At 36.1% G+C, this 15,585-nt stretch overlaps 1 protein-coding gene across 2 annotated transcripts in view; it reads right to left on the bottom strand.

Annotated features, from left to right (window-relative positions):
• Nucleotides 1-15,585, bottom strand: part of LOC141457437 (uncharacterized) — a 45,023-nt gene that overhangs the window by 11,234 nt on the left and 18,204 nt on the right. For both annotated transcript variants that reach the window (XM_074134426.1, XM_074134427.1), the window contains exons 3-6: nt 11,030-11,209; nt 3,440-3,624; nt 1,946-2,098; nt 773-980 (exon numbers count right to left, since the gene is read on the bottom strand). In XM_074134426.1, coding sequence (XP_073990527.1) covers nt 773-980; nt 1,946-2,098; nt 3,440-3,624; nt 11,030-11,209 — 726 coding nt within the window. The remainder of the gene's footprint in view (nt 1-772; nt 981-1,945; nt 2,099-3,439; nt 3,625-11,029; nt 11,210-15,585) is intronic.

Here is a 15,585-nt window from a genome sequence, read left to right as displayed (position 1 = left end):
AAGTGTAAGAGCAGATCGTCGCTTTATTGTTAGGTAGGGGAGCCCTAACCCTATCATCCTACCAAATTTTATCAAAATCGGGCCAAGATTTACAGAGTAATTAGTAATAATAATTTTGGAGGGGGCCTTACATAAAGAGGGCTAACTCCTCTCCCATTCGATGTACAGGGCCGAGACCCCCAAAAGGCACATCTACATAAAATTCCGAATCGAATGACACCTCATTCATGAAAATCGGTTCACGCGTTTAGGCGCTACGTTGTTTACAAAAAAGGTAACAAGAACAAGAACAACAACAACAACAACAAGAACAAGAACAAGAACATTTTTTGAAAAAGCCGTTTTTGCTCATTTTCGGCAACTTTTTTCTCGAAACCTATTAGATCTGGGTGGTTGCAAAAAAATTACAGTTATAAAGGATGGTTTGGAGTAAGATTTAAAGAAAATTTGGGAATTTTATCTTTTATAGAAAAATAGAAAAAAATTGTCAAAGTTGGGTGTTTTTCAACGTTACACTTTTTCGTGCAGTTTTTGATGGTCAACCCTTATACAACTGTCCTACCGGACAGTTTTAATACTAGAAGTGTGAATAAAATGTTGGGTACTTGCTGATTTGTGTACCTTTTAGCGTTTAATCAACCCTTATACTTAACTTTTTAAACTGTAAGTTTTTGTTAAGGAGACAGCTATGGTTGATAAGGATTGTACTAAAAAAATGTAAACAAGGAATGGAGTACATAATATGTATAACATATTATGTGGAAATACTTACTGAGACCTTAAGGCGTATAAAGTGAAACAACAAATCACCATTTCTATAGATGGTATTTGTAATAATATTTGTCACCGGCTCAGAAATGGTGCCTGTAACTTGCAATTCGGTTCTTATATCACCGAATAATTTTATGTATCTCCAAATTTCTTTTTCGCATCCTTGTATATTAGTTGTGTACGTGTAAAAAGGATTCTTATGTTGCCTCCTGATGAAAAATAAATAATTAAAATGCTCGTAATATGTGTGGGTGTTTGCTAAGAAAAAATAAAAGTAAAAAAAATAAATAAAACGAAGTACCCATATCAGAAAAGATAAGATACCGTATAACGCAGAATAAGCATGAGGAAGTTTCCGAGTTCTATTAAGACCAGGCAATACTTCACTTCCAAAGACCTCTACAGCTCGCTGATAGTGTTTGCGACGAGATAACATAGTCTGGATGGCGCTAATGACGAAGGCAAGTCGATGCGCCAAAGAAAAAGAAAAAAAAACATAGTCTGGAGACTGACCGTGCACTAAAACAGCTCCGGACGCCCAAGGCTGGTACATTAAAAATAAATAAATAAGTAAAACTGTTAAAAAATTACAGCCGATAAAGCACTGAATAGGGGAGATACAATTCTGTTAAAATTAGGAGAGATTTTTCTAAGTAATTAATTCGTGAAACATGAGTAGGAACGAAGGATCAAATGTTGAAGACACAGAAACAATCAAGAAACACTACAAAAATATTCCATCCAGATTTTGGAGTCAAGCACAATTAAATTAATTTTTAGTACTGTCATTGAAACGGTCTTCCATCCTCTAGGCGCCAGAAAATGGTATTTATCGCTAAATTTAAAAAACCATAGACAAAGATTTCTGACTGGAGTATCCAAAAGAAAGGGAAAAATTGTGAGAAGTACAGGTTAAAAGAGCTCATCTAGAGTGGCATTAGATTAGATCCCCGAGGGGACGGCAGAGGCAAAACATAGGAGTGACGGTAGAATGGCAGGTCTTAATTCTGTACCCTGAAAGAAAGATCGGCTTGATCGAAGGAGTTGAAGGGAGACACTTCATGAGACCTTAACAGCTAGGAAAAAGCCGGATAAAAGTAAGTAAGTATCAAACTTCTTTGAATGGCGATTACTGATAGCAAATAAAATAAATAAGTAAACTTTATTCACTCACATGGAACGATCTCGGAGTTTCAAAGTTTGGAAAAATTGAACATCATATTCTCGGAAACATAAAAGCCAACCTTCCCTTAAATTTAATTCAAGTACTTTGATTATACGATTCATGTTTTCTTTGTTGGTCTTTATTTGTTTTTGAAATTTTTGGCTGTAACAAACAGGATAATAATAAATTGTTATGATTTCAAAATTATATATCAACATCTGCCAAGAGTGACCGAATGGGAATTAAAATATTACAAATTCTGATACTTGAATAAACATTTTAGTGAAAAATTCAGGATGTCTAAAGTTTTGCAATCATTTCTTTTAGCTCATCAGAGCTGAAAAATCAGTTAAATTGATTTCCTAAATTTAATTTTCTAATTCTATATCAAGGATAGTTGATAGTAGAAAAAACATAACTCTTTCTATCCCGGAGACTAATCCGATTATTCCGCCTCTGCCGCTACATAATCTTAATTCTTTGGTGTCTCAACTGTTACAGCACAAAACATGCAGCATAAGTCGTTAACTATGTAGTTTAAGCTTCCTATTTCTTTAAATTTCATTTCTTTTTATTTTAGAAGGATTTTTAAACTTTTCCAAACCTACCTTACTTCTGTAGGATGGGTTTTCATTTTTGCAACAAAAATTGTTATCCACTTTACCCATCAAAGCCCCTTAATTCCAAATAAATTTCTTAAAAATAAAAAAATATGGAAGATAAAATTAGAAATCAGATTCAGAATAAATTGTTTTAAACACAAAAGCCAAGTTAAAATGATCAGTGTTCTGTATCATCAGTCTCGAGCAGATACTAGGGCGGTTTGGTATACCGTACCCAAAAAACAGTCTGACTTAATATAAAAAATTTAACTGCAACGACATCGCAGCCAACTGTATAATTAAAATGAAATAATATATCAACTTGAAAACTCAGTTCAAAATAAAATCTAAGAGAGACAAATCAATTTATATTTTTCAACAGAACTGCGACCTAAAAGCTCTGTTGGGCCAACCTTAACTGTTAATAGGATGAAAAAATAATTGCCATTTCAGTCGAGTAAAATTTATTTTGCCGAGCTTTCGACCTAGGGACTAAGTCATCTTCAGTGCTAGTTTAGCAAGTATACTTTTACATTTCAGTTGGTGTGTCTTCTTTCTTGTCTGTTCATGGACTGACACACCAACTGAAATGTAAAAGTATTACTTGCCCTCTATATATTGTGTAAATGTTAGAGGTTCAGTGTAGGTTCAGTGATGTTCGTGTTGATAAACTAGGACACAAAGATCGAAGAAATAGCTAGTCAACTTCCCCTATTTTGGCAATGGAGTACATTTTACAAATGATTATTTATTTTTGTGCCTGGGAGATTTGGCATTTTTTGGGCTACTTCTAAACAATGATTTCACTTCCCTTTTACAACTCAGATAACGCTGCACAACGGAAAAACCCTCTAAAACAAGCCAGACAAGCTAGGAATTGATTTGTTAAATATTTACTTACATTTCTTTATACGTTTCCAATAATGTTGAAATCAACTTAGGTTCTAAGTTCCATAAATTTAAAAGGTAGTCCTTAGCATAATTATTCAATTCCAAGTAGAACAATCTCCGTTGGTTGAGAGCGAATTTAATTTGAACATGATATTGTTTTACTTTGAGTTGTGCATTGAATTTTTGAGGAATTCCCTAAAAATAATGTTATATTTTATATTACATTAGTTTAACAATATTCGATAATAATACTAATACTACCATTGTCATTATTAAAAAGTATTATTAAACATTAGAATCTCTAGAGAGATTTGAGAAGAGCTAAGAAGAGAAGTTTAAGGAAAGACTTAGGACTTAAGACTACGCTTTCAACTCTTGGGAGCTTCTAAGATCAAAGACATTACACATGGACAATGCTTGCATTATCGAACAGCTTTGACACAATTAAGTGGTTGGAATCAACCTTACAAGAAATAGACAGGTTATCTATGTAGAGGTGACCAATGTACAAAAGGATCACCCATCAGCCTCTGCAGAAAAATTATATTTTCAAAGATCGGATTATTGATTGAATAAGACAGAAAATATCTGTAGAAGGCAGGGAAAAGCGTAGATTGCGTACTTTCGCGCTAGTGCCAATTCTATTAATGAGCAGTCTGTAGCCTAGATAGGGGATGTAATGTATCTCCTAAACTACCCAATCGATAGTGATAGATGTAATCAAGAATACGATCTTGAGTAGTTACTAAATCATGCCAGGCAGCTACATCAGCAAGATAATCCACTGTTCCCGCAAAATTGCGCCCACAATCAGAGAGAATTTTTCAGGTTTTCCCTTTCGCGATAAAACGAACAAGGACATTAATGAAGGCTTCTGTGTATAATGAAAGCAACAATTTAAGATAAACAAGCATATTTTTGTATGAAGGGGTATTTACAACTTCACCTGGGTGATTTTAGTCAAGGTGCCTCTTTGCATAAATTTGGTACAGCTAAGATTATTCGTGTTTAATAGATGGCTCTGACTGAACAATATCGTTCGGGAGGCAGGTAATCCTCGATTGGTATTTGGTTTGATCTGGTCATTATACAACAAATGATGCATTTTCGTTTCCTTTGCTTCACCAAACTTCTTGCAGCAGGAATCCAATATTGCTGAATACAGCAAGAAGAGTAACAGGTCTGAATTATGCACATTTCCTTTATGAAAATAATCTACCAGAATGTTAGTTAATTGACTGTATGTTTAGGTTCAATGTGTAAAGAAGAATGACGTGATCTACTACCCACCCTAGGAGTTGTGTTGTAGCTTTCAACCTGTGAACACGTCTTTTGCTGTCTGTGTTAGTTTTATTTAAAAAATATAGTTCTATTTATTATTTTGCTATAATTTTTGGCGTCAACATTCTATAGTACATTCTGTTTAATGTGACAATTTTTTAAAAAAATCTATCGGACTGTTTTTCAAGAAATTCAAGTTGAACTTTCTAAAAATTTAATTAAATCAGTGATTTTTGTGCGGTGTGTTTGTTTAAGAGGGGATAGTGTGTTATCTGCTTATCCCTTCTCTATGTTTTTGTTCTGTTTGACTCTTGAACAGTAAATAATTTAAACAAATAGTTACTTCAAAACAAATTTTTAACTACAATTTCTAGTTGTTTATGTTTGCCGTATACTTTCCGTATTGCGCAGACCAACTTTCTTTTGCAAATAAAATATTCGTTCGTTCTCTAATTCAGATTTTTTATTACTTTATTTATTTTTTATTAACTGTTGAACGAATATGAAGGAAACGGAAAAAATTTTAGAGGCAATTAACTCATTAAAAATTAATATTGATGTTAATTAAAAAAAAACTGATGAAATTAGGAACATAGTGACTGAAACAAATAGTAAAATTGAATCGCTGAATAATGAAATAAAACATTTGAAAAAGAATAATAGCGAACTAAAGAAAGAAAATGCGTTACAAAATATTAAAATAAAAATGCTAGAAAGAGAAATTAGAAAAAGAAATTTAATACTTTATGGTTTGGAAACTGACGCTGATGATAGAGACAGCATTTCCACAGAGATTCTAAGTATAATTAATACTACGCTGGGTGTTAAGTGTACCGAATGTGATTTTACTTATATTCGTAAAATCATAAATAGTTCTAATAAATTAATTTTTTTAATTAAGTTTGAATCCGAAAAGAAAAGGGATGAAATATTTCTCAATCGATATAATCTGAAAGGAACTAAATTGGTTTTGACAGAAGATTATCCAAAGGGAGTTAGAGAGGAAAGAAGAGAGCATTATAAGTTTTACAAAGAGTCAAAAGAAGAAGGCAAAGATATTAAATTGCGATACAACTATGTTATTTTAAACAATAGAAGACTGTTTTATGAAGATGTTTTGCAAATTAGAGGCACTTCAGGTATTCCGAGTAAGAAAAAGAAAACTCCAAGAAGAAGAACAATAAGAAAAAGAAGTAGTGACAAAGATGTTTCCCCGACTGAACATTCCAGTCGACCTTCTACTTCCCAATCAGGTCAGCTCGATAAGTGGCTTAATATAGGTGGTCGAAAGAAATTGGATAAAATCCTCAAGAAACCAAAGACCAGTGATAGGCCTTGCGCTTCCGAATAGCAATCACTGCTTCATCATGAAAAGGAATCTCCCAGTTGCAACTCCAAATCATCTACCTCGCTCCAATGATGAATTCAAGAGAAGAAAATAATTTTAATGATAATGATTCTTTTAAGGTATTTGTAAACACGTTTAAAATTTTATTTTGGAATGTTGAAGGTATGACGAATATCCCAATAGAGTCTTCTGTTCTTAATGCCGCTGATATTCTTTGTCTAAGTGAAACCTGGGTTACCAGTAACAAAGTAAATTTGCCCCGTTCTCTTCATGAGTTTCAAGTGGTAAGTTCTTCATCTGCCGTAAAAGATAAAATCCGTGGCCGTGCCAGTGGTGGTCTCTTGCTTTTGAATAAACATGAAGGTTTAAATATTTCTGTTCTGCACTCAAAACCGTGGTGGTTAATTTTCAAAGTTGATACTATCCTCATTAGCGTAATTATAATTTTTGTTTATTTTAAGCCTAATATAAATTTGGAGGAAGTTCTGGTTTCTCTTGAAATAAAACTTAAAGAGCTGATGTCTAAATATAATAGCTCAATGTTTATTATTGGCGGCGATTTCAACTGTAGGGTTGGAACCGCCAATATGTTTGATGTTAACATAAATAGTCCTAATGTTAGCTCTTATCATTCCACTTGTGATAATGTATTAAACACCAAAGGAAGGGTTCTTACTGAGTTCATGGAGACAAACTCTTTTATTCTTCTTAATGGGAGAAATCATAGCAACAGTCCCGCTAATTTCACCTGTACCTCGGCACTTGGTCAATCTGTCATAGATTTGGTCTGGTGTGATAGTAATCATTTAAATGTTTTACAAGATCTAAAGGTTTCAGTTATCGATTCAGGGTCTATTCATCTTCCGGTTTTAATATCATTAGATATCGATGTTTCCCCAGCCTGTCATTACTTAAGTGTTAAACCTTGTGCGAGATCTACGTTAGTATGGAAAAACAATTTAAAAGAAAGTTTTGTCATTGATCTTATGTATAATAAGAGAATATCTTTTGATTTCTCTAATAGCACAATTGATTATGTATTTGATAATTTTCTTCAAGCTGTTTTTGATAGCGCTAGTATTGCTGGAATGTATGTAAGCAAACATTATAAAAATTATTTCCGCCCCAAGAGATGCCCGTGGTATGATAGTGAGTGTCGTACATTAAAGCTGGACCTCCTCTCTCTTCTAAAATATTGTAAGAAAAAGCATTTCAATTGTCCTGAGAAAGTTAATTATACTAGAATAAGGGCCGTGTATAAAATGTTAATTAAACGAAAAAAGGCAGAGTATCAAAAACTTATTGTTGATAAGATAGGTGAAATTAGCGATTCTAGGTCGTTTTGGGATACTGTTCGTCAGTTTAAACCTTCAACTATTGGCACTAATGTCTTGCCCATAGAACTATGGGAAAGATTTTATTCTCAAATGTTTAAACCCAGTGTAAAAGATGATAGTATGTATTTCGGTGTATGCCATCCTTTTTTGGATAATCCAATAACTAGTGATGAATTAATAGCTTCTTTAACAAAATGTAAAAATTGTAAGGCTGCAGGAGTAGATGGAATCTCTTATGAGTTCTATAAGAATCTTCCACAAAACTGGTTATTGTATTTAGAAACGTTATTTAATAAGATTCTATCTACTGAGGTTCTTCTAAAATCATGGAGTTGTTTTTCTATGACAATGCTGTATAAGAAAGGGGATCGTAGCAATCCATCTAATTATAGAGGTATTGCCTTAGCCAACTGTGCCCTGAAGATTTTTACCCAGGTCTTATTGAGTCGTTTGTTAGTGTGGGAATCGGACCTCTCTCTGATTCCAGAATGTCAATCTGGCTTCCGACCACAACGTAGTTGTGTTGACAACATATTTGTTCTTTCTTCAGCTGTCCATATACATTTACGGTTGCCAAAACGAAAAATTTATGCCGCTTTTATTGACTTCAGGAGAGCGTTCGATTCTGTGAATCACACACTATTATGGACCAAACTATATAGGCTGGGTTTCAGTTCTAAACTTATAAGAATAATAAGAAGTTTATACAGCAATGCATCTTTTCGAGTTAGAGTGAGAAATGAGTACTCTTCAGAGATTCATCTCTCGGAGGGAGTTTTGCAAGGAGAAGTACTCAGCCCATTTCTCTTTTCTCTATTCATATCGGATATAGAGATGTATTTTAGACAGAATGAAGCAATTGGGCTCAGTATTGACCAACATTCTGATATTATACTTCTACTGTATGCTGATGATCTTATTCTGTTGGCGGACTCTCAAGTTGGTCTTAGGAAAAAAATTAATATATTAAATAACTTTTGTGTTTTAAACTCACTCAGTGTCAATCCTTTGAAATCTAAGGCTTTAATTTTTCGTAAAGGTCGAGCTAGAAATCGAAAGGAGCATTTTGCCTATGGTGAGGAGGAGTTTCAGTTGGTAGATAAATTTAATTATCTAGGAATAGAGTTTAGTAAATCTTCCTTATTTGCTGAAGCCACAAGTTGCTCAGTTGGTAAAATGAATATGGCTGTTGGAACTGTCTACAGTATTCTTTGCAGCACTAAATGTGAAACCTGGGATTCAATAGTAAAATTGTTTAATGCTATTGCCCGTAGTATTTTATTATATGGCGCAGTAGTCTGGAGTTTGAGATATGTCAATATTTTGGAAAGAGCTCAGATTAATTTTTATAAAAGAATTCTACATTTACAGAAATGTACTCCGGATTACATAGTGAGAATTGAAACGGGTATAACACCTATCTTAGTTCACATTACCAAACTTATAATTGGTTGGCTGTGTAAAATTTTGTCCATGGGCTCTGAGAGGTTTCCTAGGATTTGTTATAATAGATTGTTTTCCTTGGATTCAAAACCAGGAAATATTTATAAGTACAACTGGGTGTCCAAAGTCAAAAAGATATTTTTGGATTTAAACTGTGAGCACCTTTGGAATGAGCAGTCTGCTGATAACTTTCGAAAAAGAAAGAAGGAAGTTCTAAATCTACTACAGAAAGAATTGCGTGAAGCAGATTATAATAAGTTGGCTGCCTCACAGTTTAGCAGAATTTATAGTTCACTTCCGTTAAAGGGCGGCACTGCCCAGGAATACTTAAACATAAGCATTCCATTTTCTATCACCAAATTAATTGCACAGCTTCGAACTTGCAATAATTACTGTATAAAGCTGACTATAAAGAATATAACATATGTTATCAATTCTACAAAAAATTGTTATATTTGTAATATGGGAGTGAATGAAGACGTAATTCACGTATTTATAGAATGCCCCGCATACCATTCTGTTAGAGAAAACTACCTTTCTCATTATGGTTCACCTATAACCTATGACAATTTGTTTCACCAATTATTGTCATCTGCGGTGAAAGAAGACCTAATTAAGGTGTTTAATTATGTTAAAAAAGTACTGCAGCTAAGGCAGTCCTTATGCCAATAATCTGTTTGCATTCTTTATCTTTTTAAATATAGTTAAAAGTAATTTTTGTTTTTGTTTATTTACTTTTCTCTTTCTATTTGTAACATGGAAGATTTATGGACTATTACAATATTTATTTTATTATTTCATTTTATAATTTTAAAAGAAATCTTTTGTGCACAATACTATTAAATTTTGATAATTTTTCTTTTATTACTATTATTATTATTAAGTAATTGTTATTGATAAGCAGATTGTATGTTGTTTAATTTCATTTAATAATTTTGTGTATATAGATGTGCAACTCAGCTCCTTCTATGGGTTATGTAACCTAAGCAAATAAATAAACTAAGAGAAAGAAGACAATGTTAAAAATTTTAGGAGTAATTTTCATTATTTTAATGTTCACTAATAAAAAGGATAGTCCTTAGCAAATGAATATCATTTAAAATATTAAAATGATGCCTCATAAAATAAAAAAATAAAATTATTTGTTCTACTACCCACCATAAGATAAGAACTTAGTTTTAGGTTTGATGCTAATGCAATGATGGGGCACTTAGGCCCAATGTAATTGGAAAACATCGTTTCAAGTTCCAATCAGTAAGCATAAGCAAAAGAATTAACCAGACGAAAGTATTTAGAAAATTCGTTCAATCCAGATGACAAAATCCGATTAAGGAAAAGTAGCTTTTAACAAATATGAATATATAGTTTTCGTGACCGCAGATTGTTAAGCTTAGGATGGAAGATTTGCGAGGAATCGGTCAAATACAACAACTCGTCTTTTTGCCAACGTTTCGACAAATATATTGTCCTCTTCAGGGCGTGGCTCTGCGGGTTGGTTGAGTTACAGAAACTGTTAACGTTAGCTGTTACGTAGCTGTTAACGTTATGTAAAACTATGATATTTGAGTTCTGTTAAATTTCCCGAGAAACTGTAACGTACTTCAAAAGGCTAAAAGTTTTCAGAATTGGTTATCCACAAGGGACCCACCATAAGAGATGATTGAGAAGACTTCTAAACCGCTGGTCCGGCAGACTGGCACCGGTCCATAGAAAAATTTGGCGGGCCCTCAGAGACTTTTACCTGTCCGCGTTATAAAAATTTTCTTATTTAGCACTGGTCTAGTTTTGGAACACTAAAGACGGAAATTACTCTTCTATCTCTATAAATACCTTTTCCTATTTTTGCACTTCTAGAAGACGGTAACTACTTTTTTAGGTCTCTAAATAAACGAGTTTTTCAAAATTTAATAGAGTTTTCCCGCTTCTACTTTCGGATTGAGGAGAATCTATTTATACTATCTGGCACTTATAATGTTTTGGGACTTGAGAGTTCTGTTAATTGGCGAGTTTTTTCTATTATACATGGAGTTTTCGCAATTCAACCTTGCAATTAGGGTAGCCCTTCTATCTGTAAACTTTTGGAATGTTCGATCCAATGCTAAGAGTCACAATTAATTTCTGAACCTTTGTAGAGTCGTATCTCCTTTAAAGCAAGAAGTCTACACATCTACGTAATTTATACTATTATTACCCTATCGTATTCATCTTTAACTTTCGACAGTCTCTTGATCACTTTATCCATCTCTTTACGATTTTTTTCTTTAACCATTATGCTAGTCTTGATCCTTAATATGCCTTTATCACGTTCCAACAGCTTCTCAACCGTTTTTATGTTTGCCGAAGTCCATTTCTCTAATTCATCAATTTTTTGCTATAAAAAAGTAATTATGTTAAATTAATGCACATAGCTTATTAATTACTCCTTAATAAAAACTTACAGTTTAAAAAGTTAAGTATAAGGGTTCACTAAACGCTAAAAGTTACACAAATCAACAAGTTACCCAACATTTCATTAATACTTCATTGATATTATTTTAAGTAATTTTACTGCATTAACTTTTCATTAATGTTTTTTAGAATTTATTAGATGTCACAGACCCTTATGCTGGCTCTTCATTTATAATAATGTTTATGTGAAAATAATAATTAATTGTACATTACATCTTCTTAATTAAATAGGCACTTTATTTTAACTATTCCAAATTATTCTTCTGATTTATCTTTATTATGCCATATACTCTGAGTAATCGCATACACATGCACGTTTAAGAAGAAAAAAGACAAATGTAGTGTTGGTTATACAAACATAGTGGGAAAAACACCTAGATTAAGAATGTAGTTATAGAAAACTACATGATTAAATATAAAGTCAGATCAATTATTATGTATTTTTAATGCTTGACTTAGTAGTACTTTATGAATCAGACAAATAATTTAGAATAGAGTTAAAAAATAGTGCCTACTTATTTATGGAGATATAATGCACATTCTGTGATTATATTCACCCAAAAAGGGAGTCTGGTGTTATTGTTACTAGAGTTCACTTCGTGTCTTTAGTGTCCGAATGAATTTTATCAGTTTGGTGGTTTAAAGTTCTCTGATTTGGATAAATTTTGGCTCAATTGGAGATTTTATTACATATATTAAGAGTTTCAATATTTTCCTTTTATTTGAAACTTTCGTCGAGCAAGATGGAATGTCAGAATTTGATGGCATTTTCTCGGGGTTTGAGCTTTTGTGGATTCCGGCGAAAAGAACAGCAAAGTTTGGCAGAGCATCTGGCGGGCGTCTGTGTGGTATTAAATCTCATGGCTTCACCAAGGAGTCAGCTTCATTCTATAATGTTTCGGGTAAAAATTTGTTGGTGGTTGAGATGGGGTTGCATACTTTACATATCTGTCCTGTTTATCTTAACTGTACTAGCTGGGACTCGGACTTCTCTGAAAATTATTCAATTAATATGTGTCTAGTTGGAGATTTCAATGCTCGAATCGGAAACCTGCAAATTATTTCAAAACATTGTTTTGATTTAAACTCTAAGATTCTGTCTACGAATAGATGCTCTAAAGATAGTGTTTTCAATTCCAACGGGAGAAATTTACTCGATTTGCTTGATAATTTCGGGCTTACGTTACTTAATGGTAGGAGTGGTCAAGACTTAAAAGGCGAGTTCACATTCGTTGGTGCGACCGGGGCTTCTGTCTTGTGTTACTAATGAATCTATTCCATTTGTTGATAATTTTAGAGTTGATGAGCAAATTTTTTCTGACCACATGCCATTAATTATTTCTTTTGTAGTTAGTCAATGTTTTTATTTTCAAAATAATATTCTGTCCCTGCTGCCAAAATTGAATTGGTCCAAACAGAATCTTCTTGAGTACCAAAATAAATTAGACTTTTATTTAAAATTTGTAATTTGTGAAAGCAATGGCATGGAGGAGCAAGTATTTTATCTGACGGATATAATTAATAGCTCAGCTGAAGGTAACAAAATTTTTAGTTCCCCAACAATTTGGAGAAAACCCTGGTATGATAAAGTTTGTAATAAGTTGAGGGTTGATTGTTTTAAGCAGCTTAGGTCATTCAGAAAGTCAAACAATGATGGTGATAAAGTGTTGTATTTAGTACTTAATAATAAATATAAGAGCTTATGTGCGCTGAAGAAAAATTTTTTTTATCTAAATTGTGCAAAAAACTTATGCTGTACAAAAGATAGTGTTAAGCCGCGTACCATCCTTTCTGGGCGGTACCGTTTGACAGTTCTCCATCTCGCCTGTTTCTATTGCTCTCTCTCTCTCGCCTTATTCCAATTCTCGTAGTACGCGTTATTTTTCGTTAATCTTTCCTTTGTTGTCGCCGCCAATATCTTATTTTTCTGCTATTTTGTGGTTTTGTTTATTTCTCAGTTCCCATGGTTTCAACCTTCCCCTTCTCTATTCTCTCTTAACCGTGGGGGTTTTCCGTCTGCTGTAGTTCAGTACGCCTTTGACACGGATAGAGTAAGTTTGTATGTGCCTCTATACCTGCTTTACAACGCCTCTAGTCGCTTCCGCCGTTCTGGATATTGCCCCGCTCAACAGCACTGTTCTGCCTGCAAGCTCCAGCTGTTCGCTTCAAGTACTGTTACCGCACTTCCGCTTCAAGACATCATCACCGGCCGCTTCTCGCACTTCTGGGCTCAATACCTGCTTCACCTTCCCTTGTACCGCTAGCCATCTTCGCTTCCTAGAAACCTTCTACGGATCACTTCTGGTCTGTTTCCGCCTATTTGGCCCTTACTTCCTCCTACGCATCTCTGTGCTGAAAACACACACACACACACACACACTCAATACACATTCAAACAAGCACACACCTTTCTTCCGTTTTCTTTCTTTGCCATCCCCTCAACAGCATCACCTTCATCATCAAGCTGAGACTGAGTACCTTCATCCACATTGCCTCAAAGGTAAGTGCATTCTTACCCTTCTCTTTTCTATATTTCTTTTAAGTATTTCATCTATCTTATTTGCGTTACTTTGTCACGGTGTCAACCTCGGTCACTTATCGATTCTTAAACTGCGTTTACGCTCACTTTCATCTCTGCATCTGGGTGTAAGCCCTACGCGCTTACATTTTGGTCCTCCGGGCCGGATATAACGCATATGCATTCTATACAGTCCACTTTTTCCGCATATTGAGTTCTGCTCAATTAACTGCTTCTATGGGGCCAAAAAGGGGAAAGGGCAATGCAGGTGCCTTATCCTCTGCCGCATTTACCCGCTTAATTAGCGGAGCTAAAATGGCTTTAAATCGCCATCTGGAGCCCTTCCTTCAGCGAGCCAAGGACGCTGAGATGACTTCATGCTTCATCGCGTCATTGCGTAGCCTTATTGATGATGACATCGCCGCCTTTCAGAGGCGAGCTGATGCATATCTTGAGGCGGACTCACCCCCTGACGGCCTCACTGAGGAAATGTTGTTGGGCGAGGTTCAGCAGGTGAGAGATCTACACCGTCACCTTGTGAACACGCTAGCGGAAGCCCGCCCCGCCTCCTCTTCCCCCACTTCTCATTTCCCCGCTGCTCGCCTTCCGCAGATTCCGCTTCCTCAGTTCGATGGGAATTTTCGGCATTAGGTCACGTTTCGAGACTCCTTCACTGTTCTGGTGGCAAACCAATCGGATCTTTCTGACGTCGAACGCTTACACTACTTACGCAGTGCCCTGCAAGGCGAAGCTCGAACTACCATTCAGCATATCCCCTTGGGGAAGGGGCAGTTACGGACGGCTTGGGCTACGCTGCTCCACGCCTATGACAACCGCCGGCAGCTCGCGCAGCAACTGTTATTCAAGCTTCTAGATATGCCCTCTCCAACTGCCACACCATCTGTGGAACATATCCAGCTGCTACGTGGCTTGTGCGGAAGCCCTGCTTGAGATTCAGGCCCCAGATTTAGCCGGTCTTCGCGCTGCTGGCTCGCCAGTTTTAAAATGCCCACGTGGGTGTAGAATTCCCCACGGTGAGGCACCTCAAGGCGTTCTTGCGCGACACTCTACATACCCTACAGGTTGCCCCGCCTAACCCCTGCGCTACTCCTCCATATCGCAAGCCGCGTTCACCCGCACGGGCCCAGTCTCGGCCATCGTCGCCCCTTACGCCCCCCGCGAAGTTTGCGGCTTCTACTACCACGCGAATGCCAAGCTCGGCCCCCCTACCCTCAGCGCAGAAAGTTTATACCTGTGAATACTGCAAAGGCAAGCACTCCATCCGTCAGTGTTTAGGATTCAAGGCCCTATAGGTGCCGCATCGCCGCGAGTACGTTGATCATGTTGCATTATGCCAAAATTGCCTATCCGCGGTGCATCGAACTTCTGCGTGCCGCTCTCTTCATCGATGCGGCTTTTGCGGGGAAGCGCACCACACGCTGGTCCATTTGGACCGCCGAACCGAGATTACTCCAACTGAACCGGCGTCGCCGCCACCTGAGGAAAAGCGATCTCCATCTTCTCTATCCCTGTTTCTGCGCCCTACCTCTTCTTCTTCACGACGGACACCCTCACCTCAGGCCTTGACGACGGCGCGCCCCCTCTCTCCTTTGACCCACCTCACGTGGGCTAACTGCCCTTCCCCACCGCAATCTCCTTCCCCGCTGCCTAACCGAGAAGATTCGATTCCCGCTGCCACCCGCGGTCACGTACGAACTCGGATGTCGCAGTCGTCTTCTTGTTGACGGTTTCCTCCGCCTTGCTTCTCTGTCAACGTGACT

Source organism: Rhodnius prolixus, unplaced genomic scaffold (assembly GCF_049639745.1).
Source record: "Rhodnius prolixus isolate KJV_2025 unplaced genomic scaffold, Rpr scaffold_16, whole genome shotgun sequence".
Classification (NCBI taxonomy): Eukaryota; Metazoa; Arthropoda; class Insecta; order Hemiptera; family Reduviidae; genus Rhodnius; species Rhodnius prolixus.
The sequence above is the reverse complement of the archived record's forward strand: the minus strand, read 5'-3'. Positions and strand labels throughout refer to the sequence as shown.